The sequence below is a fragment of the Budorcas taxicolor genome, chromosome 9, assembly GCF_023091745.1.
Source record: "Budorcas taxicolor isolate Tak-1 chromosome 9, Takin1.1, whole genome shotgun sequence".
NCBI lineage: Eukaryota > Metazoa > Chordata > Mammalia > Artiodactyla > Bovidae > Budorcas > Budorcas taxicolor.
This window is the reverse complement of record NC_068918.1, coordinates 73,016,084-73,043,999: the sequence shown is the minus strand read 5'-3', so window position 1 is coordinate 73,043,999 and position 27,916 is coordinate 73,016,084. Positions and strand designations below refer to the sequence as shown.

Genomic DNA, 27,916 nt, shown 5'->3' with positions numbered 1-27,916 from the left:
ATGTCTGCACCTGACACAGCTCACAGGAGAAGATGCAGGCTCGAGAGCAAGGAGAGGGCAGGAGATACGAAATGTTTGCGAGAGCACTGTGTATTATCATGGTAAATACAACCAGATGCTTTCCGGACACACAGCTCTGGTATTAGTGCGGACAGTGAATCCAAGAGAGAAGAGGCTGCAAAAGCAAGAGTCAGATTTAAACGGTAATGGGATTATCAGGGCAATAGGTTACATGACAGTCTGCAAACAGAAGGAAGGGGCTAGAGAGAAGGTTCAAGGAGGAGGGAGGTAAATACTGGTAAATATGAGAGTTTGTGTGGGCCTTGAGGACAGTTTCATGACTTGGAGGTGCTGTGTCCAACCCCGTGCGACTCTACGGACTGTAGCCACAAGGCTCCTCTGTCCATGGGATTTCCCAGGCAAGAATACTAGAGTGGGTTGCCATGCCTTCCTCCAGGGGATCTTCCTGACCCAGGATCAAACCCACATCTCTTAAGTCACCTGTATTGGCAGGCGGGTTCTTTACCATAAGCGCCACCTGGGAGGCCCATGACGTGCTACAGGGGATCTTGAACAGGGTAAAGGAAACCACAGGAAATACACTTGCAGCCCCTGAACTCAAAGATATTACTGCTGGTGATAGCAGTGTCTTAGGATTTTATAATATTTAATCCCCATAATTCATAAGAAACTCATGTCAGTAAAATCAATAGTGAAATTTTTCATATGTTTTAAAATATTTTGCTTCCTGGAAAGAGTGGTAGGACTTTCCATAAGAGTTTTTTTTAAGCACCAGTCTACATCTTAAGTACAAGAATTGAGATCATTAATTTGGCAAAAAATAGATTTAAAGAAGAATTTACAAACATATTTGAACGTGACACTGTGAATAACAATGCCGGCCCCACCACTATCTACATAAAAGAAACCAGCCATGTAGATATGGGAAAGGCAGGCATATAAGAAAAACACTATTTGCCAATGAATAACAGAAAACTAAAATCTGCACATAAAAAGATACCAAGATCACCTTACAAGTATCATAGGGATAGAGGGAAACTATAAGTACACAGCTCTGAAAATACTCTCAAAGTTTAAATGTGTTGTGTCAATAAAAAGCATTATTATTTTGAGTAGTGAAATTGATACTCTAATCCATATTCATGCATTTGTGTACCGTCTATTTAAACAGACATGATACTGGGATACAAGTAATACTGGCAGTATCAGCTGAGTCCCTCATGGAGTCCCAGTATCACTTAGTTCTGTTAGTAAGGGGGGAAAATGATTAAAATTAGTCATATTCATGAACTTTTCTTTCTTACTTTGAGTATGTTTATCTCCAGCAAGGATTGCTGTTACTGTTAGCTACTCCCAGGAAAGGAAATAGTATTGGGGAAGAAAAGTGAAAGCTGGTTGCTCAGTCACGACCAACTCTTTGCAATCCCATAAACTGTAGCCTGCCTGGCTTTTCTGCCCACAGAATTCTTCACACAAGAGTGCTGAAGTGGGTTGCCAATTCCTTCTGCAGGAGATCTTCCCAACCCAGGGGCTGAACCTGGATCTCCTGCATTGCAGGCAGATTCTTTACCATTTGAGCCACCAGGGAAGCTCATTGGAAATGAAAGGGAACTTAACTTCTCAGTGCTCATTCTCAGTCTCTATTACTCAATGTCTTCAATGAACAGTATGTATGTATTTCTTACATAGTTTAAAATGCATTTGAAAAATAAACAAGTCAACAACTTTGTTCCCAAGAAACATCATCATAAATTGGCACTGAATCAAAAACCTACAGTACTTCATGCCTTAAAGACAAAATAGAACTTGGGTGCCTAGAAAAAGACACCAGGTCAGTAAAAAAGGAAAAACAACTTTAACCTGCAAATGAATATTTATTGTAATTATCTTTAGGGAAAAAATAAAAGTTTTCCTAAGTGAACTGTAGGTAGTTAAGTAACAAGCAATTAGTTCAAAGCAAATATAGGAGCAAAATGTTCTTCAGAATTGAAGAAATATATATTTCAATAAAGAAGCTGCATAACTAGGGAATACAGACATCACCAACAGTCTTATAGTTAGGACACAAAAAGTAAATTAAAAATTTGTAATTCACATTAAAATCTGTTAATGTAATAAAAAAACAACCAAAAAGTCTAAATATCCAGACACATGTGCTTGAAGTGAGACATTTTTAATGGAAATAAAGTTGGCGTACGTGCCAACTGGGGTTCCCTGGCAGCTCAGACAGTAAACAATCTGCTTGCAATGCAGGAAATATGGGTTCGATCCCTATGTTGAGAAGATCCCCTGGAGAAAGGAAGGGCTACTCAGGCCCGTATTCTTGCCTGGAGAATTCCATGGATAGAGGAGCCTGGCAGGCTGCAGTCCATGGGGTCACAGAGAGTCAGACAGGACTGAACAACTTAAGAAAAAGAAAAGTTGGCATATGCTCCAATTGACCTAGATTTGCTACATTAGTAACAACGACAGAACTTGCTTTTGTGTTCTGGAGGAATATTTATTCACTTTAAACTCCATATTAAAATATTGGCATGCATTTAGTTAACCCTAAAATAACACATCAAGAAGTCAGAAGAGACTAACCCTTAGGTTAATCTTCACTCATAAATTTTCCTAACTACATCTTGGAATTTATGAAAATAAAGCAATGATCTTTTGAAAAGATAGGAAATACTTTAACCAGCATTGCTCAACCCTGGCCCTGATGACATTTGGACCAGACAATTCTTCTGTTGTGTGGGCTGTCCTGTGCATCAGCTGTAACCATGGCCTTTACACACTAAGTTGCCAACAGAACCCACCCTTTCCCTATGGCTGTGATAACAAAAAATGCTCCAAACATTAAAAAATGTCCTTCTGGGGGGAAATTTACCCATGGTTGAGAACCACTGATAATCCAATACTTGGAACATAACAAAAATTTTAAATCACAAGTAAGAGTAATTGTGGATTTTAATGTTGGAAAGAATGACAACTGAAGACTGGTGGCTCAGACAGGAAAGAACTTGCCTGCAAAGCAGGCACCTGGGTTCAATCCCTTGTTCTGGAAGATCTCCGGGAGAAAGGAAGGGCTACCCACTCTAGTATCCTTGCTTGGAGAATTGCATGGACAGAGGAGACTGGAGGGCTGCAATGAGGTCGCAAAAAGTCTAACACTACTGAGCTACTAACATGTGCGCACATGCGCAAACACACACACACACACACAAAGGGAAGTGGATCCACTCACAAATTTAAATAAGCCAAAAACACTGAACTACAGAAAAACACACTCCTCTTCAAAATTAATGGTTTGTTCGAATGAGATCTCAGTGTAGAACTGCAGCTTATGCTTCAAGAAAACTAACTCTTACCACTACGACCACACACACACAGAGCCCCTGCCATCCTTATTCTCCTGTCATGCTTTGGATCTGTCCATTGGTTTCTGTGTCAAACGGCTTCCCTCATATTTCAGTGATCCCCTCTCTTGCTCATCTCCCTGGATCCTTTCCTAGACTGTATCGCTTACCAGCTTCTACCACATGCTCTGATTTTAATTTTTAAAACATCATTTTCATAAGTTTTGTCATTTCAATATTTCCACTTTCTCTGAAACAACTTTTATAAAAATTCTCATATATATGTATAAAAAACATCTCTAAGTATATATATATATGTGTGTGTGTGTGTGCACATCTAAATCTCACATTACTAATCTCATTTCATTCACTGAAAAATATCACTGCGTGCCTTCTCTATGCCAGGCACTATATGAGAAGTATACTTTGGATACATCAGTAGAGAAAATAAACCACAAAAGACCAAGGTAAACAGGCACTGAAAGTGAAAGTGAAAATCCCTCAGTCCTGTCAGACTCTTCATGACCCCACGGACTATACAGTCCATGGAATTCTCCAAGCCAGAATACTGGAGTGGGTAGCCTTTCCCTTCTCCAGGGGATCTTCCCAACCCAGAGATCGAACCCAGGTCTCCTGCATTATAGACAGATTCTTTACCAGCTGAGCCACAAAGGAAGCAAGGAAGCACTAGTGGGCTACAAAGAGATTGTAATCAGTTCATCCTTCATCCCGACCTTGTCTACCAGGTGAGAAGGTAGAGAAGTTCATCCTTTTCTCTACCCGACCGTCATTACTTCCCTTCTTCATCCTCCTTGCAGGTGAAACATTAAATCCTGACTGTCCCATTTGACATGGACCTTGACCAGTTTCTCCTTACATCCTCACATTATCCTTTCCTCTGGAACTATTTGCCAACATTTTCAGATGGAACAAAGGATCCTGCTTCTGAATACCTCAGTTGGTAAAGAATCTGCCTGCAATGCAGGAGACCCCTGTTTGATTTTTGGGTCAGGAAGATCCCCTGGTGAGTGGATAGGCTACCCACTCCAGTATTCTTGGGCTTCCCTTGCAACTCAGCTGGCAAAGAATCCGCCTGCAATGCAGGAGACCTGGGTTTGATCCCTGGGTTGGGAAGATCCCCTGGAGAAGGCTACCCACTCCAATATTCTGGCCTGGAGAATTCCATGGACTGTACAGTTCATGAGGTAGCAAAGAGTCGGCTTTCACTTTGCCGAATTTTCATGTCCCTCAAATCACCTGCTTTCCCAATCTGATACTGGTTGTTAGTAGCCTAGTTCAGGTTTTACAAAGGTCCAAAAATGTCTGAAATCTTAACAAATCATCTTCAAGAACTCGGCTATCTGCTACTATCCAGGCAACTTCTACCACTCTAACCGAGTCTCCACTGCAATCTAACCACCAGCTATTTCATGCAGGCTCATCTCTGAAACATTATTTTGACAATTTTAAGCAATTTTCTCTTATCTGCAAGGTCCAGTTTACTGCTACCAATAAGCTTTTTTGCCAGGCAAAAAGAGATAAATGTGTTTTCCAGCACCATTAAAAGTATGTCTTTGGTTGGAATTTTATATCCCATCTTAAGTACATTAACAAACATGGGACCAGAAAGAATGCAAACTGCTCAAATAATAGATATTTACTGACAATTACTACTTTACTCTGTAATAAACTAAACCTCCTACTGGCCTTTCAATTTACCTCAAAAGTTCTGAGTTTGGGGATAATTTCTTCAAGCAAATGCAGATCTTTGGAAACCTTGACCTTCAGTTTGTTCCACTTTCCTTGAACATCATCAAATTCTTGCTTAAATGTTTTTTCTATATCTGGAGAAACATTTTTCTCCAAAGCCTTTGTTTCTTCTGCAAGTTTATGTAAGGTAGGTTTTTGATTCACCAGGATTTCATCAAGAGCCTGGAAAACAGAGTTAGAGATTAAAAATACACATAATAATCTATCTGTGAAGATATATTCAATAATAATGATTATAAACAGTCAAAATCACTTTTTAAAGAGAATTTGATCAAAAAATAATTGTGAAAAACTCATGAGAAAAGAATGTGCCCAGTTGCTTCAGTCACGTCCAATTCTTTGAGACCCCATGGACTGAATCCTTGCGGCCATGGGATTTCCCAGGGAAGAACACTGGAGTGACCTGTCATTCCCTCCTCCAGAGGATCTTCCAGACTGGGGGATCAAATCCACGTCTGCTGTATCTCCTGCATTGCTGGTGGATTCTTTAGAGCTGAAACACCAGGGAAGTCCCATGAAAAACCAATAAGTATAATCAAAAAAGTCATAGCTTTCCCTATATGAGTTGTGTGTGGTTTCAAGACAATATATTGGGTTGGCCAAAAGTTCATTTGGGTTTTCCTGTAATATCTTATGGAACACCTGAACAAACTTTTTGGCCAATCCAACATTCTCTGCACTAAAAACCAGCAGAACAACAGGCCCAGTGAGGGCCCAGTGTGCAAGGCTTGATGGAGAATCAGTTATATCTGATGAAATAGTGCAGGCACATGCTTTAAGTGACCAGGGAAGCATTTTCATTCAACACAGAAAAAGAAGAACACAATCGATATTCTTCATTTCATTAAAGATATTTTATCCAGTTGAGAATTTTAAGCTAGTCAAATAGAAGGAGAAAATATGCTTTTATTCTATTAAAGGGTTTCCCAGGTGGCACTAGTGGCAAAGAACCCACCTGCCAATGCAGGAGACATAGAGCCATAGGCTCGATCTCTGAGTCAGGAAGATCCCTGGAGGAGGAAATGGCAACCGGCTCCAGTATTCTTGCCTGGAGAATCCCATGGACAGAGAAGCCTGGCGGGTTATGGCCCATGGGGTCACAAAGAGTCGGACACAACAGAAGTAACTTAGCAAATTCTATTAAAAGCATTTAATAACTATCTTGTATCTGAGATCTTAAATTATAGTAATTAACTCTCAAATTACAAGAAATATAAGCAATGTTTGATCAATTTTGACCAAAACGAATACATTTTTAAAAAAACATTTCAAAATATATATGTTAGAAATGAACCTAGACCACTTAGACCTAAAACATATATTACCTTTTTTTCTTGGAGGGCCTTCTCCACCTTTGCAAGATCATTCAAGACATTCAAAGACATCTGGGCCTTACTTTCAGAGTCATTTAGCAGATCTGTCAGTGTTTTCAATGTTTCCAAATACGCACGTCCAGGTCGGCTCTTCAGTTCTGTTTATGGAAAAGTATTCACTTTGAGAAACTATTGTTAGGAAATTAATATTTCTATATCTATTGTTAATCTTCATATATAATAGGTGAATTCTATTACACAAGAAGTTAAACTCCATAATTAAAATTACAAAGGGTCTCTCTTAGAGATCAAATAAATCACTCTACTGGCATTTCTGAGAGTCAGACAGTGGTGACTTCATTCCTGCGGATGTTGATGCTTGAAATATTAAGTAACCCACCATCATTTTTCTTCATTTCATCATGATGAAATGTCTCTCTGAAGACGGTACTACAATGATCCTTTTGTCTCATGTAATCTCCTTCTCCCCAGTAGCTACACAAAGAATAAAAGGAGACAAAGATCCCCTCAGCCAGTTATCCTCTAAGTTCAAGTGTGTAGACAGGCTGACATCCGCAGAGGGGTGGACGCTGTACAAAACACCACAGCCAGGTGCACAGGTACCCTGAGGAATAATGGCTGCCCCAGCCAGCTGGAGGGATGGCTACTTCAGCCACTGATGTAAAATTTACAGACAAGCAACACTAGAATGGGGAGGAAGCCACCTCATATGAACCACAAAGAGCTGAGACCAACCAGCCCAAAAGTTAAGAAACCAGAAGTATTAGTCACAATAGTTCAAGGGTGGAAACAACCCAAACGCCCATCTACAAATGAATAGATAAGCAAAACATGAAGTCTACACAAAACAGAATACTATTCAGCCTCCAAAAGGAAGGAAATTCTGACATACCCAACCCACAAAAAGGAACTCTGAGGATAAGTGAAATGAACCCGTCAACAAAAAAGAAAAACTGTCTGATTCCACTTAGGAGAGGTTTCTAGAATAGTCAAACTCACGGCAACAGAGAGTAGAATGGTGGCTGCCAGGGGCTGGGGAGAGGAGGAAATGAAGAGCTGCTGCTGAACGGGTATATAGTTTCAGTTTTACAAAGTGGAAAAAGTTCTGGGGCTGGGTTGCATGACAATGTGAATATTTTACATTCCTGAACTCTACACTTTAAAATGGTTAAAATGGTAAGTTTTATGTTATGTATACGTTACCACAATCAAAAACAAAAATAAATAAATTTACCAATTGTTCTAAAGGTAAAAATAAATATTTAAACTGCTCTTGTCAAAAATAAAAGCCTATTTCGTAATGGCAAATTGAAAAGGAGGTCCTCTCAAACCCTTCAGGGTCTAGATTAACTAGTTCAGTCAACAGAAGTATGGTGTCCAAATGCCTTTCCAAAAGAAAGGAAACAAGACACAATTGCTCGCCATGCACACATCCAGTCTTAAACGTCATTACATAACTTACAATTGCCCCAAGGAAGGATATGGTTAAATGTGTAGCTTTTCAGCATGCCTTTCCCATAGTATTACATAATACAACACAATTCCTGACTTAAAAACCAAGGAGAAAATAATATACGAGGAATGAGTTTTAAAGATCTACAGGAATTAACTTTTCCAGACCAGTCCTAATCCAAAGGTAAAAATTCTTCAAAATGTTTCTGACATTGAAAGAGGAACACTATTTCTTTGAAAAGAGGAGACAGTATTGCTAAAACTTTAACCATCTGGAGCGAACAGGAGCAAGCAATCATTCTTTTTAGCCTTGTTAGTAATGATATCAGCTGGCCTTCTTCAGTGAAAGGGAGAAACAACACTCTAAAAAAAAAAAAAACTTTAAAAATCATTATATCCCATTAACACAGTCTGAATAGCATGTGAAAGATGTCTGCATTTTTACGAACAAGTGTGAATCCAGGAAATAGTCTGAATATTAAGAAGTGGAAGAGTGGCGGGCACAGAGGAATATACAGTGAGGCTGGTGTAAAGCAAGCAAGTGAACTAAAGGTCTAAACGCATCCTGCGCTATGTCACTTCAGTCATGTCCAGCTCTTTGCGACCCCATGGACTACAGCCCACCAGGCTCCTTTGTCTATGGGATTTCCCGGGCAAGAATATTGGAGTGGGTTGCCATTTCCTTCTCCAGATTTAATTAGGAGTAATTTTTAAGTTAAGTCAAACTGAGAAAGCAAGATGGTGGAATCATCCAATAGAAAAATGCAAGAGAGTGGGTTTACCTTTCTCGAGCTGTTGGTGGCGCTCTTCTAAACCCTGTTGCACGGCTTGGTAGCGGCCCACCAAGCTCTCGAAATCCTGCTGGACAAAGTCTGGGGCAAAAGGCCGAGACTTCAAGGCTGAGCAGCTTGCACGCAGCATTTCAATTCCGGGGTGGAGGCTTCGGAGGTTTGTCAGCTCCCGCTACGAAGAGAAAATGTGATCGCACAACTCGCTGAGGATGAACATCCTCACAGAAAGTCAATCAGAGCAGAGTTCACCGAAAGCATGGGATACGAGGGGCATCTTCTTTATTTTTTTAAATATATACATGTATCCCCTCCCTTGTGAGCCTCCCTCCAACTCACCCCACCCCATCCTCCTTGGTCATCACAGAGCACGGAGCTGAGCTTCCTGTTCTATACTCAGGGAGCTATTGTGTGCAAGCGAAAGTGCTAGTTGATGAGTTGTGTCCGACTCTTTGAGACGCTGTGGATGATAGCCCACCAGGTTTCTCTGTCACAGGGATTCTCCAGGCAAGAATACTGGAGTCAGTTGCCATTCCCTCTTGCAGGGGATCTTCTCCACCCAGGGACTGAACCCAGGTCTCCCGCATTGCGGGCAGATTCTTTACCAACTGAGCCACCGGGAACTTGCTGTTTTACACACCGCAGTGTATATATGTCAGTGCCACTCTCTCGACTCGCCCCTTTCCTACCCTCTTTGTGTCTGCAAGTCCATTCTCTGTGTTTCTATTCTTCACTACTACTTTTCTCGATTCCTTATATAGCGAGCATCTTCTTTAAACACAGCACTGGACATAGAGTCCTTTCATATGCTGGATGGCTGTGTCTTTACCTGATGGGAGTCCTTCAAGCTCGGCAAGGACTCCTGGGGAGATTCTGAAGAGGCAGTGTGTTTTACCCACTCTTCTTTTGTCTTTATGGTCTTTTCAAGCTCATCAAGGTGCTTGAAATAAGCATTAATATCTTCCTGCAGCTGTATTTTTCTTGCCTGATCTTCCAAACGCTGTGATATATTCTTCCATTCCGATAATACCTTCTCTAAAATATTTTTTACTTCTTCAGTAGGAAGACCTTCTAGGTAGACATAAAAAATAAGCAGATACTTTAGATATTGTTACAAAATTTGTTTTCAATTTGCTGTAAACATTATAACATATTGAAAATGAGGCAGTATTATATTTACTGATCACTCTCTTAAGTTCCTTTTTCCACAACAAAAATTAAAATGATGCTCTCAAAAATAATTATGTTTAATTCCCTGATAAAAACAGGAGAGAGGGAGCTTATAATAGCAGTTCAGGAGTGGGGTGACCATCACAAAAAGCGTAACAGTGGAGTGTCAGCCACTGCCTTCTCTACAGAATGTGTGTTTCTGTCCTTAGCAACCTACTGCTTTACTAGTTTCTAGTCTGAGTCTGAGAAATAAAATGAAGTGTTTGGATTTGTCTGAGGCCCTGACATCAGAAGGTAGGCCCTCTGTCACCAGGAAAAAGAGAGGAAAAGGAGGAGACAGATTGAGACTTTGGTGACCAAACCACATGTCATAGGAATTTCAAAACAAATGTCTAGAGTCCCTAGTGCTGGGAGCAACCTGGTGAGTGCAGAAAAGGAAGTCAGCAGGCAGGATTCAGCAAGAAGCATTAGCAAGCCTACTGGAATGTTACACATAGACCAGGAAATGACAAAATATCAATGCAGTGCTAAGATTATCTACTTAGAAACATATCAGAAAAAAAAAATTATGTTTATTGTTGACATCTTATAATTTTGTTTGTCTCATATTTTTGAGAGGTAGAGAATGTTCATAAAAATAAGTTATATATAATAACAGGCTTTATCATAGTCTGTCCCTTAATATAAAATACTACCAAGTCATAAAATTACTATGAAAAATTATAGGAAATCTACAAAAGAAATGCTATATCCTGAGGAAGGCATGCATGTTGAAAAGATGGGCTTAACATCTTTATTATTTAAGTAGGAGGGCAATAAAACTTTGTAAATATATGCCATCAAAATCCAGGGTAATGAGAGCTCTACAGGGGAAATAATGGCATGTAAGACAAAAGATCACCTAGGATCCAGAGACGATGCAATTTTGAAAAATTTTGTAACACACCACTGAAAATTAGAAATACAAACGTGACATTACATAATGTACATGTATCACCCATGTCAATTGCTGAAGTAAACTGTCCATCATTACAAAGATAATACAACATCACACCTAGACAAAACATTCACACCACAGTTCAAGTTCAATTAGCCCTGTTAATTCAGGTCATAAACTAAATAAATTACTAAAAAAAAAAAAAAAAAAATAGTTTTTTTCCGACAAACTACCTGAGCAATGGAAATCTAGCCTGTGCTTCTGCCTGGCCATTTCCATTTTAAGTGGGCAAAGAAATAACATCAGCCACTTCCAATTTACATGTCAGGGTAATTTATGATAAACAAGAAAGGAAATTAAGCTGGAAATAAAATTCCTAAGATGGAAAATTGTCACTACAAATCCAGAAAATAGGTAAGAGGTACTTATTTTAGGTTCTAGGCAAGCTGAAAATCTTCAAATATTTTTTTATTCACTCATGATATTTCACCATCCATTCACTTTGCCCTTTCAAACCAGTTCTCAAAATTTAAATCTCCCTCCTCTAAGATTGATATTATTATAGTTTGGACCAGTATCAAAGTAATAAACAAAGCACAGTTTACATCTTAAAAGAGGAAAACCCTACACTGTCTTTTAAAACAATTGTTTTGCTCCTAGAGGTCCAGAGTTATAGCTTTTCTATTTCTATAGAACATCCAACTCTTAGATGACTGATCTAAAGCCAAAATCAATATCCCATCCTTGTATTAATTTTCTAGAAGGGATAAAATATAACATTCTGGCTACTTACTCTCACTTGACGTTAACTTTTCAATCTATCACTATTAAAATCAGAGAAATGTTTGCAGAACATTTCATCATTATCAAATTCTTTAGGCTTATATGTGTGTTAGTCACTCAGTCATGTCTGACTCTTTGCAACCCCATGGACTATAGCTCACCAGGCTCTTCTGTCCACGGAATTCTCCAGACAAGAATACTGGAGTGGGTTGCCATTTCCTTCTCCAGAGGATCTTCTCAACCCAGGGATTAAACCCGGATCTCCCACATTGCTGACTCTTTACCATCTGAGCCACAAGGACTTTGCCAGACAAACAGGAGTCAGTTCTTAGAGCTACATCATCCAAGTGCCCCACTTTCCTGTTATAGTAATTAATGATCTTTTGGAATAAAATAAGCTAAACCAGAAAACCAGGTTTGTTATGGCAGTTGTGAAAGTCAAACAAAACAAATTATATCACTTTTTAAAAACATTTTTGTGCTACAAGAGATGTCACAAAACGTAATTCACACGTGTTAGGTAGAAAGGTCCTATCAGACTGCACTGTGCTGGAATGTTTTGATGAAACTAGTTTGAGAAAATCAGTGATACAATTATTTGAACATCTGTCTACTGAAGAGCTTGATGTGTTTTTCTAGCTGAATTGAATCATGATCTGCCTCCTTATTTAGGGAGACTCTGGGTAAATTTACACTCTGTAAAAACACTTCTACATTAATTATCCAAGGTCTAGGATTTATTTCAAATGTATTGAGGAAGAGGAAAGGCAGGAAGGATGACCCAGTTGTTCTTTCATTTCTGTTCAACATTTCTGGTTTTAAAACAGCAGTAGGATTAACAGCACTAACCACATGTTAAGAAGGAAAATGCAACACTGTAAAATTAGAATAATGGATAAAATGGAATAACAGTGGGAAATTTTTTTAATCACTTTTCTTCTCTCACTAACAAAAGGCACAGACTCCCCAAAAATGAGAAAATTAAACCCAGAATATATAGACTCTGTTCAGATCAATTTCCCCATTTCAAAGCTTCCTACCCCATCTTAAAAAATTTTAACGACTGACGTTTTTTAAAATAAACAGAATTGGGGCCCTATAGGAATGAATGAATTTTCACTGCTACCAAAGCTCCAAAAAAAAAAAAAAAAGGTAATGCAAAATATCAAAGATTCACTATAAAATTAAACAAGTATACACGAGGTCACAAAATTCACCCCTTTATAAAATATCATATATTCCCTGATATTTGTACTTGATCTTTCGCAAATAGCACTTTCACATGAACTCAGTTTTCAGAGTATATATTATAGAAAATGCCTATTCATAGTAAGATTTTATCAAGCAAAAGGTGTCGTCACCTATCGAAACTTCTTCACTTTCTAGACAAGGGAGCAAAGTAACAAAAGGGTTACTTGATTTGCCCAATGACACAAAACTAGGAAAAGACAAGAGGCACCAAGGTCTCCCATTCATTCCCCAATTCAGTGTGATTCTTGCTTTAACCTCTCATGATCTCCCTCCCTATGTAGTCTTCCTATGAGTCTCTGAACTCTAAATCTGCCATACCCACCAAACACTGACACAGACAAGAAGTTAATTGAGTTCACAGACTTATGAAATTACCCCCTCACCACCCAGATGAAGTCTGGTTTCCAAGCTCAAATGTTAATGTAGAAGTAAAGAATCTATGATTGTAACTAACATGAATTTAACACATAATTTATTGTAATTATTGAAGTATCTTAAAGGAAATTACATTCTCTGTCTCTAGGTCCCTTCAAGTAAATACTTGAAAGAGTAATCTTCAAGTGGGGTGCCCACACCCAGGAATAAGACACTTAACAGTGGACTGTGAATGAAAATACTGTTCTACTTGGAAGGAAGGGGAACTAGAGAGACAGGAGGGAAAGAGAGACAGAGGAATGAGGGAGGGAGAAGAAAAGAAAGAAATTAAGCTGTACTAGTAATTTACAACCTGACCTGCCTCTTGAGAAACCTATATGCAGGTCAGGAAGCAACAGTTAGAACTGGACATGGAACAACAGATTGATTCCAAATAGGAAAAGGAGTACGTCAAGGCTGTATATTGTCACCCTGCTTATTTAACTTCTATGCACAGTACATCATGAGAAACACTAGGCTGGAAGAAGCACAAGCTGGAATCAAGATTGCTGGGAGAAATATCAATAACCTCAGATATGCAGATGACACCACCCTTATGGCAGAAAGTGAAGAGGAACTAAAGCCTCTTGATGAAAGTGAAAGTGGAGAGTGAAAAAGTTGGCTTAAAGCTCAACATTCAGAAAACAAAGATCATGGCATCTGGTCCCATCACTTCATGGGAAATAGATGGGGAAACAGTGGAAACAGGGTCAGACTTTATTTTGGGGGGCTCCAAAATCACTGCAGATGGTGACTGCAGCCATGAAATTAAAAGATGCTTCCTCCTTGGAAGAAAAGTTATGACCAACCTAGATAGCATATTCAAAAGCAGAAACATTACCTTGCCAACAAAGGTCCATCTAGTCAAGGCTATGGTTTTTTCAGTGGTCATGTATGGATGTGAGAGCTGGACTATGAAGAAAGCTGAGTGCCTAAGAATTGATGCTTTTGAACTGTGGTGTTGGAGAAGACTCTTGAGAGTCCCTTGGACTGCAAGGAGATCCAACCAGTCCATTCTGAAGATCAGCCCTGGGATTTCTTTGGAAGGAATGATGCTAAGGCTGAAACTCCAGTACTTTGGCCACCTCATGGGTTAGGGAATCTTCCTAACCCAGGGATCGAACCCAGGTCTCCCATATTGCAAACGGATTCTTTACCAGCTAAGCTACCTGGGAAGCCCATATATATTTATATCATATATAAAGGAGATCAGTCCTGGGTGTTCTTTGGAAGGAATGATGCTAAAGCTGAAACTCCAGTACTTTGGCCACCTCATGCGAAGAGCTAATTCATTGGAAAAGACTCTAATGCTAGGAGGGATTGACGGCAGGAGGAGAAGGGGACGACAGAGGATGAGATGGCTGGATGGCATCACAGACTCGATGGACGTGAGGCTGAGTGAACTCCAGGAGTTGGTGATGGACAGGGAGGCCTGGCGTGCTGTGATTCATGGGGTCGCAAAGAGTCGGACATGACTGAGCAACTGAACTGAACTGAACTGAACTGAACTGAAATGTTTCTCATATTTAATGTTCAGCAACTCATGTGATAACATTCTAGAATAATATTCTGCAGAATAACAGCTGTAGAGAGCATCAATTATTGTTATATATAATATGAAAATGAAAGTTGCACAGTCATGTCAGACTCTTTGTGACCCCATTCACTATGCAATCCATGTTATTCTCCAGGCCAGAATACTGGAGTGGGTAGCCATTCCCTTCTCCAGGGAATCTTCCTAACCCAGGGATCGAACACAGGTCTCCCACATTTCAAGTGGATTCTTTACCAGCTAAGCTATCTGGGAAGCCCATATATATTTATATCATATATATATATATATATGATATATATATATGAGAAGGAGATCAGTCCTAGGTGTTCTTTGGAAAGACTGATTTTGAAGCTGAAACTCCAGTACTTTGGCCACTTCATGTGAAGAGTTGACTCATGGGAAAAGACTCTGATGCTGGGAGGGATTGGGGGCAGGAGGAGAAGGGGATGACAGAAGATGAGATGGCTGGATGGCATCACCGACTTGATGGACGTGAGTCTGAGTAAACTCCAGGAGTTGGTGATGGACAGGGAGGCCTGGCGTGCTGCGATTCATGCGGTCATGAAGAGTTGGACACGACTGAGCAACTGAACTGAATAATTTATAACAATGGTACATTTGCATAATTAATAAATAAATGTATATATACTGGGCACATACATGTTTTTCTGTATGTGTATGTGACCTCAGTATATTTACAAAATAAATTGATGTATTTTTCAAAAGGCAGAGGGAAAAACAATCTAAAGTGTTTTAAAATGTGGTTTTCTGGGATGGAAGCAATTGATTGATCCATTACAGACACCAGGAAACTTTCTGGACAGGTGGAAATATTCTATATATTCATAAGTGTGTGTAGGTTTGTCAAAACAAGACAGTTTCATATATTTCAATATAACTTTAAAAATGTGAAAATACTAATAATGATTAAGTGGATGAGGAGTAAGTACAGATAATTCGAGAATGGTAGACTATCATTAATTACTGAAGGGATAATTGATACAGGAGGTTCACTGTACTATTCTATCTGCTTTGTGTATATTTCCATTTCCTATAGTAAGAAGTCAAAAAATAAAAAGGTTGAAAACTACACTGTTGAAGAGTCTCATCTACTAATATTCATAACTCGGCTTTGGGTGTCTCTGGCTTTTATCAAAGAGAACTGCAACAGACTTCCAAATCACTTATTGTTGGAATAAAGAATAGGGCTTATAAGAAAAGTCTTTCAAAGCAAGACCCCGAAAGAATCATATACAAAACTGTATGGCAGAAATATTAATCTTTACATTCTCCAGAGCCACTGGGTCTATGGGGGAAAAAAAGTTCTTTAGGTACAAATTTCAAACACAAGTAACACCTTGTCAAATTTAACTATAATAAAATACCTGTACTAAATCAACATAATGCACTGAAAGCTATCAAAAATCAAATAATCTCAATGAATTTACCCTAATGTAACTTCACATCCCTTATATTGCCAAAGTAACATTTTCTTTTACTGCCTCCCTCCAATATGTAACCCCATGGACGAGATTTTAAAATCTCCCACACAAATGGATTTTAACTCCTGCTGAGGTATGAGAGTTTTATTTGGGTTCTCTTAACCATATAAATATCCATATAAATCCTAAAGGAAAATCAGTCCTGAATATTCGTTGGAAGGACTGATGTTAAAGCTGAAACTCCAATACTTTGGCCATCTGATGGGAAGAGTTGGCTCATTTGAAAAGACCCTGATGCTGGGAAAGATTGAAGGCAGGAGGAGAAGGAAACGACAGAGGATGAGATGGCTGGATGGCATCATCCACTCAATGGACATGAGTTTGAATAAACTCCGGGAACTGGGGATGGACAGGGAGGCCTGACGTGCTGCAGTCCATGGGGTCGCAAAGAGTTGGACATGACTGAGTGACTGAATTGAAACAGCATTCAGAGTTACCATCTAAGAAAATATTTTTTAAAAAGCAATGTTCTCACCTTTTCCCATTTGCTCCAAAAGAATTTGTCCAGTTTGGTTTAATTCATCCAGTCGGGGTTTTATTTCCATCTGTTCTTTTTCTAATCCCTGAAAATAAAGCCCCAAATATAAGAATAGTTCAAACTTTCTTCTCAGTATAATGCTGATGCTTCTTGACATTTTTATATTTTATGGCCCTCTCACATTCTCTTTAGGGGTTACAGTCAAAGTTTACCTAAAAAAATACTACAAGATAAAACTATGCCATGTCAGGCTGCCCTCCAGGATGCCAGAAGTTATTAAATGTCAAAAGGTAAATGCAAACAAACAGTATAAAATCTTCATTTCTTTTATAAGGGAAAAATCTGTACACTACATTTATGAGTTTCTATCAGGAGGAAATAATTAAAATTAGTATTTTAGATCCAGGATATCTAGTCACATATATGAACTCAGTAAAAATAAGTTTGAGTCAAATGAATGTGCTATGAAGACAGAGATTACCAAACAAAAATTATTTAAGATTTCAGAAAGAAATAATGAGTCTCAATATCATTTGTTGGTTTTATATTAAGCATAAGGTATAATGCAAATTTTAACCACAAGCATAATTCACACATAATTTTTAGACACTGACAATATGTTTCAGGACCAAAGTAAAGAATTTTATTCTTTATATTTGAGAAATGGCTGCTAATTTTCATATTTTTGTCTCTACGGTTTGATATTCTCAATGTCCCTATATCTCAGAGACAGAAGAATAGAAAATCTTTCAGAATCAGTAAGAAAAGGCTGAGTAAAATCATGGACACACAAAAACACACTTAAATTTTTGTGTACACAGTCAATATTAGAAATGTCAATAATTATCTATTAATTAACTACTCAAATAGTGTCCAAAATAGCACAATCAAATGTTCCAGGCAAAAACAAAAACTTCCAGGTAAACCATATTATTTCAACCAGATAACCTGGAGGTAACTTTTAAGATAACTTTTAAGGTCTATAAAGGTAACCACTATCAAATATTCAATAAATTTAGCTCGCCTATTTTGATGCATACAAACTTTACTGTAACTCAGTCAAACAGCCATTTTTATAGTCAAAGATCAAGAAAGAACAAGAGATTCTAAGAAACACTACTTACTTTTGTTTAACTACCAATGCAAAAAAGTTACCATCAAACTGGAGAAAATTATTACCTGCATTATATAAACTGATCTGCTACTTTTTATGGCAGTGGTACATTGAACGAAGGATTCTCCACTCAGATATTGCATCAGTTACAAGTTATTCCTTCATTAAAACAAAACTAGCTGATATTTCCCAAATTTGCAAGAAAAATTAGCAATGGTTAAATTTTCTTTATTTTACATATTTCCCATCCTACTGACACTATTTATCTAAAACAACAAAATAAGCAAACTTATAAAGGAAAAACATAAGAACTGCCAATCATGCTTTACATACACATGTGAAAGTTGCTCAGTCGTGTCCGACTCTTTGCAACCCCATGGACTATACAGTCCATGGAATTCTCTAGGCCAGAATACTGGAATGGGTAGCCTTTCCCTTCTCCACAGGCTCTTCCCAATCCAGGGATCGAACCCAGGTCACCCACATTGCAGGTGGATTCTTTTCCAGCTGAGCCACAAGGGAAGCCCAAGAATATTGGAGTGGTAGCCTATCCTTTCCACAACTGTTATTTTTATCCTCTCAAATATTACAGTAACAATTTCTGAAAGTAAAATTGCTTCTAGATCACACAATGGAACTTATCAATATTTTATGGGATTTGTTCCATAAAGATCACCATAACTTCCAAGTTCTCTGCCAGTTTATTGCCTTGGATTAATATCCTCTACTGGTCGTTCAGAAGCACATGAAATCATGGAACACAGCTCTCACATCTGGCTCTCTTGATCCCCTGTGCAGAGGGCTCTGATAATGGTGCTTCCACATCCCCACTGTCCACAGTCATCATTCTCTCCTTCCATAAGCCAAGAACTTTACAGAGTGCTGAAAACACAGGCTTCAGTGGAAAATCATCCTCACTTTCTAAGCATTGGCAGCAGACATATAAACAATGATGTAAATGCAGTAAGGGTTTTCACAGGGGTATGGTCAAAGCAATATGGAATCTGCCTATCGAGGCTAATGGAAGCTTTCTGAACTAGAGGGTGTTTCAGCCACAAAGCACAAAGGCTTACTAAATGGCCATTTGGAGCCCAGAAAACAACACATGGAGAAGGCAAAGGATTGAGAAAAGCACAGGAGTCAGGAGGGCTGGAGCTCTAAGGAGTGAATGAGAGCTGCAGAGGCTGTGCTGAGAGGTAGAGAAGACACCTGCCTGGGAGGCCTTGTATGCTGGGGCCCGGCAGCATTCCCATCGTCTCCCTACGCAGTGGGAAGTCATCAATTAACTGCAAGCACTGGAGCTGCAAAATCAGATTGATATCTTACACTGACCACTGGTCGGAGAAGCTAAGGCTGTGAGAATTTGAGAAGGGCAGGTGAACAGTGGCAAACGCTGCAGAGAAAGGAGATCTGAGGAAAATAGAAATCTATCCTTTCGAAAGCAAGCGTCAGTGGTGACCTCTAACTAAGAACAGTCACAGTGGAATGATAAAGCAAAAATCAGTCTCAACTTCTCATGCAAACATTCAAAGTCAGGTCTAACCCCAAACCATCTCTCCAGCCTTAACTCTCTACCACTTTTACACACACATCTAACACAAAACTAAACAAACTCTCTGTTCCAAGCATTACAGCACGATTGCCCCACTCTGAACCTCTGCTCAAGGGCACTGCCTGCCAGGTTTGCCCTTGAGCCCAGCTCTACGCCCCTCCCTTCAGTGTCACTTCCCCCTCTGGACTTCACCAGTAGATAGAGACAGCTGCAATCCTGGCCTCCTCACGATTCCCACAGTACGTACTACTTTCTAACTCACATCATGGACATCTGAATTTTTAAACGTTCTCCAAACTCTTTTCCAACAAAGGTCCATCTAGTCAAAGCTATAGTTTTTCCAATAGTCATGTATAGATGTGAGAGTTGGAGCATAAAAAAAGCTGAGTGCAGAAAAATTGATGCTTTTGAACTGTGGTGTTGGAGAAGACTCTTGAGAGTCTCTTGGACTAAAAGGAAATCAAACCAGTCAATCCAAAGGAAATCAATCCTGACTATCCATTGGAAGGACTGATGCTGAAGCTGAAGCTCCAATACCTTGGCTACCTGATGTGAAGAACTGACTCACTGGAAAAGACCCTGATCCTGGGAAAGATTGAAAGCAGGAGGAGAAGGGGACAACAGAGGATGAGATGGTTGGCTGGCATCACTGACTCGATGGACATGAGTTTGAGCAAGCTCCAGGAGTTCATGATGGACAGGGAATCCTGGCATGCTGCAGTCCATGTCCAACAAAGAGTTGGACATGACTGAGCAACTGAACTGAACTGAAACTCACTCCACTGGTGATGAAGATGGAGTGAGTTTGGCACTGCTCAAAGTGCCCAAATAATTCATGCAAAGATGCATAGAGACTTCATGAACACCAATGACATAAATCACTACAACCTCCTGCTTCAATTTACATTACTACTCACGCAGTATAAAGTAGCACAGCTAAGATCCCATACATTTTATAGTATTTATTTTTTTAAATACATCTCATCTTTAAAAAAATGTATATAGAAAAAATCTGGAGATTCAAAATTGCTTGTTGTATTCAGAAGCCAAAACATCTTCAGCATGATGTTCATATAATATTAGGTGTCAGATTAAGACAGATCTAATCAAGCTAAAAAAGGAGTAGTAACAACTGGACCATTTTAGCAAGTGTCCCTTCCTGCACATCTCAGTGGTAAAAGAAGGAAGTAAAAAGGGAATTGATGTCAGCCTGCTTGAACAGATTTAAAATGTAATAGAGAGTTCTAAAAGCTACCTTATGGCTACATTTATTTTACAGGATGATTTTTGGATCCCATCACATCTTTATACCAAGAGCAGATCCATTCTGATGAAATATTTTATTCACTTGGATATTTTTGTTTTATGTTTTACCTTCAACTTCTTTTTCATTTCTGATGTTTCTTGCATCTTCTTATACTCTTTTATCTCTGTGGCTTGAATGGCAGTCTTCGATTTCAAGATCCAGGTCAACAGCTCAGCACTTATAGCATCAAACCTGATTTAAGATTCAGATATTACCAACTGTCATTCATTTTCTACTACTGTTTCACTTGGCTCAAGAAAGAGAGCAACCACAACACTGATACACTCCTCAAAAATAAAGGCAACACAGAAATACAGTAACCACACAAAATCACATCATACATTTACAGTTTGAGGTATGAAAAGAGGAACAAAGTTGTAATGTTAATAAATAAAATTATTAAATAAAATTTTTAAACATTATAAGAAACTCCTGTATTTTTACAAGCTCTTTGTAGATCATGAAAAACAGATATGGTGAGATACCCACAGGTAACAACAAGTACAGACATTCCTAAACTAATGCCTTCTTTAACTCAACATGTAATTACTGAGCCTCATATATGCCAGGCACTGGACTGGGCTCTTAATATAAAGGTAAACCAGAAACAATCCCAGAAATTCACAGGATGCCTCCTAATTCAATTGGGAATAGCTTCCTGGAGAACAACAGCTTTATGCCCACGAGTTATCCTTGCAAAGGGAGAACAAAGAAAGGGAGGAACACACTCTGAGCACTGTAAGCAGTTAAGTGCAATTGGAATAGCGAGTACTAACCAAGCAGGGAGGAACAAGATGTGGCAGAGAGCCTCTCGGACCAGTAACTGGAAGGCCCTGCAGGCTAGCTGAAGGAGCTGAACCTTAACTGAAAGGCAACAGAAAGCCAGTGAGGGGCTTAAAGCATGGCACTGACATGATTATATTTACCCTTCTGGGTCCCTAAAAAGAAACAATAGAGGCAAGTCCAGAAAAATAGACTGTAGTAGTCACAGGAGCCAAAACTAAGTAACAGTGGATAAAGAAAAAAGGGAACAGACCTGGCAGGTGTTGAGAAGGTCAGTTAAAACCACAGTGATGAGGAACAAGAGGAGAAACAGTCACTGGGTGCTGGCCACATGCCAGGCCCTCTCCAAATGGTTTCTGTGCATTATTAACTCCAGGAGTCCTCACAACAACCCTGTGAGTATACACTATTATTATCCTTTCTAATGATGAAGGAATTGAGCTCACAGAGGTTTTAAATAACTTCTCCAGACCACAAAGCTAACAAAGGCTAGAGCTGGGATTTAAGCTGAGCAGTCTGTGCTTGTAACCAGGACTCTGCACACAGAACTCAAAGCAACTTCTGGATATTTTTAGATGATTCTCAGGTAAGCACAGGTTGTCCTTGCTGATTCTTTCGGGAAACTTGGCTGAACGGGTTTTCAGTGAATTCTGAGTATTTGTCTTTTCACCAAGGTAAATTTTTCTTGTCATTTGAATGGGATTTTGTGACACTCTAGGCAAATAACCAAAGGTCATAGTATCAGTCAAACCACCGTACACTCCTCATGTCATCTTCACAGCAGATTTCTATTTAATCTTTCAGGAGCACAAGCCAAAGATCATGTTTTAAATGACCTTGGAGACTTAGTCCATCTCTGCCCTCAATGTGAGCAAGAACAATATGAATGTATTAGAGCCGCCCTGATCATCTCAGGTCATGTTAATAGATAGGAATCTAGATTATAGGAAATGACTGTTACTATGGTGTTAAAAGAAAAAAAAGAAAAAAAAATAGCCACTAGCGGCACCAGGAGAGGAGAAGGGGAAATAAACCATTACTTCTGAAGCATGTATTATAAGCTGTGCTTCGCAGTTATTCAAGGTTCATACCTGTTCAGACAGCCCATTTTAAGACAAGCTAATAGTGCTTTCTACATCAGACTAAAAATAATAAAGGATCAGAAAATCAAGTCTCACTAGGATACTTAACAATATTCTGGACTTTAGGACAATGTAAACTAGAATATGAAATGTACCCTTAAATTCTGAAGAGGTACCATATTGAAGGGGGTGATGTGGTTGCGTATCACTCCAAAATGCAAAACTAGCACCATGATTAGACTGAGAGGGGTTTTAAAGTTTAAAAAAAGACAATATTTGGGCAAAATTTCTAATAATGAAATTTCACTGCTGTCTATTGTAACAAAACTGAATGTACTCAAGCCTCTGTGGGTCTAAGAATGAACTGAAGCCATTTCTGCATCAATCAAATCGCAGACAGAAGACTGTGGAACTCACAACCGGTTGCCCACCCAACAGACACCTCCCTCCCCACATTTTTTCCTTGCTGCCTGAGTACCCCCAGAACACAACTACAGAGATGGAAAACGCAGGATAGATTCAACCTCCCAGGAACCCAGGGCAGGGCAAATGTCTGAGTTTTGGCCCATGAGATCAGAGTCAGGGAGTTAGCTAATATCTTCCAGAAAAGGTCTTTCTCCCTGATTGAAAAAAAAAAAAAAAAAATTTTTGTTTGAAGGAAAAACTTCCCTACCTGCGTATAAAGCAGGTTATACAAAGTTGTCATGCCAAGTGCTACAGCAGCATCTTGGGACCATGAGAAGACACGTTTTGCCTTTTACCTTGCTAACATGCTGAGGACGGCAGAGACAAGGTGCCACGATGCTGACCCACACCTTCCCATTAAAACTGCCCCACCTCCGGACTTTTTGCAACGTGAGATAGTCAATGACTTCACTGTATAAGTCACTTTGGGCACAGTATTCTGTTTCTTGCAACAGAACTCACCCTATACAACATGGACATGTGTAAGATTGTATAGTTAGGCACCATGACATTGCAATTTATAGTAAGAAATAAACATTTGTTTTTCAGCCTTGTTTCTAACACAGAGTTCCCAAGCTCTTGGAATTTCCAAAGTGATAAGAGCAACAAAGGTGTCATTTGTCCTGTTAGTGAGATGACTTTTGAATCCCATCTAAAAAGGTAGGCTGGTTGTCAGGAGACCCAACCTTGTAATGAGAAGGTTGGAACTATTAGTCTCACCTTGCCCCCCTGACCTCAAGGGAGGGGAGAGGGGCTGGAGGTTGAATCAATGGCCAAAGATCAATGATCTAATCCATCATGACTTTGTAATGCAGCCTCCCCAAAAAGCCACAAGGATAGGGATCAGAGAGCTTCCAGAAGGTGAGCACGTGGATGTTCAGGCAGACCAAGGCACCTGGAGAGGGCATGGGAGCCCACACCCTCTCCCCATGTCTTGCCCTGTGCAGCTCCTCAGTCTGGCTCTCCCTGAGTCATATCCTTTTATAACAAACCAGTCATTTATTAAGCAAAATGTCTTCCTGAGTTCTGTAAGCTACTCTACAAAGTTAACTGAAGCAGAGGAGGTGGTGTTAGAAATCTCTGAACTGGTCAGAACGATAGGCAACAACCTAGACTTGTAACTGGCATCTGAAGTCCACGGAAGAGGTGGTGGAACCCTCTAACCTGTGGCCAGTTGGTAAGAAGCATAGGTAACCTGGCATCTGATCTGGGATGTGGCAGGAGCAGGAAAAACCAGACCTGGAGGAATGAACCCCTAACCCATGAAGTCAGAACTGGTACCAGAACCTATTCATGCACCCTAGTCTTTCATAGCCTGCCCAGTTTCCAAACGCATGAACTCAGCACTGGAGATACACACTGCCTGATACACGGACAGAATCTGGACACTCAAGAAATAAAAGGTCTACAGTAAGATCAACATCACAAGCATCTCCCTCATCTGTTGCCTTGGCTCCAGAAGTAAAAGTTCCACAGCTGCTGTTTGCAACTCAGAGGTCCAAGTCATGGTCTTAAAAGCAGATGCTGTTAGGATGCAGGAATGCAGCCTTATTACCAAAACTAAAGTCAACAGGTAAAACTGCAATCCTGCTTTGTCTAACAAAAGCTAAACTGGGGAAATCATATTATTTTTATTCAGGCAAAAGTAACTGCCCAGGTACCCAAGCACTGGAATTCTACCGTCAAAGGGCAAGAAAACTGCAGTATTCAAGGGCTGCTCTGAGACTATCTGTTCCAGGGCTGGTGAGCGTGGTCCCTGCCTGGCCCATAGGAAAGCGCTGCAGAAGCTCCAACACTAGTGAAAGCTCAGTGTATACCAGACTGACTGTTCCTCCCGTAAAGATCCTGAGTTTCTTTTGAGTCAGAAAATGAAACAAATTTTACCAAAGATGGATCTTTGGTAACATGATCCATTAGTAAATTCCTGTACTAAGACAAAGGAATTAACAAGGAAAGAAAGAAGACATGAAGAGAGAAAGGGAAGGAAAAAAGAACGATCTAAAGGAATTACTTCCCTGAATTAAGTATCTTTTAAAGGTAAGAAGAAGGAGGGTCACAAAGAATAAGGAGATAGATCTAAAGCAAAACTGTAGGAACTATGACAGTGAAAGAAAGAATAAACAAAGGATCGTAGACAATTATATCCACCCACAGTAAACGATGGGAAAAAAAGGACTAAGGAAACGATATATTCTGTCCATGAAGGCTACAGGCACACAGTTCTCCCAATCGAACCAAAGATAAATAAAATCCAGATGACTTAGATGCTTAACCAGTATAAAGTGGAATATTCAGAAGACTCAGAGGTAGTGAGTGGTTCAGTAGTTGAATTTCCATTACGATAATTCTGTTTAAATTTGCATATGATTAGCGATCAGTACAAAATAAGTACCGAGAACAAAATATTAATATATCATGTGCAAAATAGTTCTCACTTTTTTTTAGCTTCCAAATCCACAGGGATCTGTCTCTTCTTTGGGGGAGGAGGAGGAGGCAGCTCTTGCTTAGACCTTTTTGTAGTTACTTGTTCTCTTAGGCGAACCGTCTCTAAAAGATCCTTCTGAGGAATCTGGGACATTCCCAGCTTTGCAACAGCCTGAGTCACCTGAAATAAAAACCAACCAGGTTTAATGTTTTACAACAGCTTTACTGAAATATAATTCACAAGTCATAAAATTCTCCCTTGAAAAATATATGATCCTATGGTCATCAATATATTCAGAGTTGTGCAACCATGCCCACTTTCTAATTCCAGAATAGGCTTATCATTTCAAAAGGAAATCCCATACCAGTAACAGTCACTCCCATCCTTCTCTCCTTCTTGCCCCGAGAAATGACTGATCTACTTCCTGTCTCCATGGATTTGCCTATTCTGGGTATGTCATGTATTAATAGAATCAGTGCATTAACCTGTGACCAGCTACTTTTACTTAGCACAGTGTTTTCAGGGGTTCATCTCTGTGGATTCATATATTGGTACATTACTGTATTATTACTTAATACTCCCAGGTGGCACTGGTGGTAAGGAACTTGCCTGCTAGTACAGGAGATGTAAGAGATGCAGGTTTGATCCCTGGGTCGGAAAGATCCCCTGGAGGAGGAAATGGCAACCCACTCCAGCATTCTTGCCTAAAGAATCCCACGGACAGAGGAGCCTAGAAGGCTACAGTCCACAGGGTCGCAAAGGGTGGGACATGACTGAAGTGACTTGGCACACAGCACACAATACTATTCCATTGCATGAATATACCACATTTTGTCCATCCATGTATCTACTGATGGATGTATGGGTTGTTTCACTTTTCGGCTGTTGTGAATTTTGCTGCTCTAAACATTCATGTACAAACCAAAGGGTTATTTTTTATCAAGGTGTTAAAATATTTTTTAAATTTATAAGATTATTTAAGATGAAAAAATCATTTTGGAGAAGGAAATGGCAACTCATTCCAGTATTCTTGCCTGGTAAATCCCATGGACAGAGGAGCCTGATGAGGTCACAACTGAGTGACTGAGCACCAAGATCATGTCTAAGTGTTATCAGTTACTAATGGTCGAATGACTGGATATCAGAAGTTTTCTAAGGTCTGCTAAAATTCAGTTTCGAAAACTAAAGAAGATACATGTCAATTTTTCAATTTCACCATTAACCAGGTATTAAAAAAACAGCTTTTTAGTTTAACTACTACTTCCACCCTTATGGTAGACAGTGAAGAGTAACTAAAAAGCCCCTTGATGAAAGTGAAAGTGGAGAGTGAAAAATTTGGCTTAAAGCTCAACATTCAGAAAACGAAGATCATGGCATCCCATCCCATCACTTCATGGCAAACAGATGGGGAAACAGTGGAAACAGGGTCAGACTTTATTTTTTGGAGCTCCAAAATCACTGCAGATGGTGATTGCACCCATGAAATTAAAAGACGCTTACTCCTTGGAAGGAAAGTTATGACCAAGCTAGATAGCATATTCAAAAGCAGAAACATTACTTTGCCAACAAAGGTCCGTCTAGTCAAGGCTATGGTTTTTCCAGTGGTCATGTATGGATGTGAAAGTTGGACTGTGAAGAAAGCTGAGTGCTGAAGAATTGACAGTTTTGAACTGTGGTGTTGGAGAAGACTCTTGAGGGTCCCTTGGACTGCAAGGAGATCCAACCAATCCATTCTAAAGGAGATCAGCCCTGGGTGTTCTTTGGAAGGAATGATGCTAAAGCTGAAACTCCAATACTTTGGCCACCTCATGCAAAGAGTTGACTCATTGGAAAAGACTCTGATGCTGGGAGGGATTAGGGGCAGGAGGAGAAGGGGACGACAGAGGATGAGATGGCAGGATGGCATCACCGACTCAATGGATGTGAGTTTGAGTGAACTCTGGGAGTTGGTGATAGACATGGAGGCCTGGCATGCTGCGATTCATGGGGTCGCAAAGAGTCGGACACGACTGAGCGACTGAAATGAACTGAACTGAACTGAAAATATACCTGAATGTATAATTTCCACGTAATGGCACAAGGTATTACCCGAAGAAAAGGTACCTGGTTGGAGGAATCTTCTAATCTCTGAACCAAGGAATCCCATCTCTGAGTCAGTTCTTCTGAGTCACTGTTGATCTTCTTGGATGTTTTAGGATTATCAAGTAATTGACCCACATCCTGGCCAATCTCACTCAGCTGATCCAATGCTTGGCGCTTCATTTCCATGTCTTCCTTCAAAATCTAGTATTTCAGATATTTATTAGATCACTGAATCACTTTAAACAGGAACTCATCTTCCTGTTCCCCAGTCAGAAAATGTAAACATGTATATTTTAGAGTAAAATTTA

General features: G+C 39.6%; 1 protein-coding gene across 1 annotated transcript in view; it reads right to left on the bottom strand.

Moving 5' to 3' along the window:
* UTRN (utrophin) overlaps positions 1–27,916 on the bottom strand; it is a 543,338-nt gene that overhangs the window by 366,968 nt on the left and 148,454 nt on the right. The window contains exons 15-22 of the mRNA XM_052646047.1: positions 27,630–27,809; positions 25,537–25,706; positions 20,840–20,963; positions 16,797–16,884; positions 9,539–9,780; positions 8,704–8,884; positions 6,461–6,606; positions 5,085–5,297 (exon numbers count right to left, since the gene is read on the bottom strand). Coding sequence (XP_052502007.1) covers positions 5,085–5,297; positions 6,461–6,606; positions 8,704–8,884; positions 9,539–9,780; positions 16,797–16,884; positions 20,840–20,963; positions 25,537–25,706; positions 27,630–27,809 — 1,344 coding nt within the window. The remainder of the gene's footprint in view (positions 1–5,084; positions 5,298–6,460; positions 6,607–8,703; positions 8,885–9,538; positions 9,781–16,796; positions 16,885–20,839; positions 20,964–25,536; positions 25,707–27,629; positions 27,810–27,916) is intronic.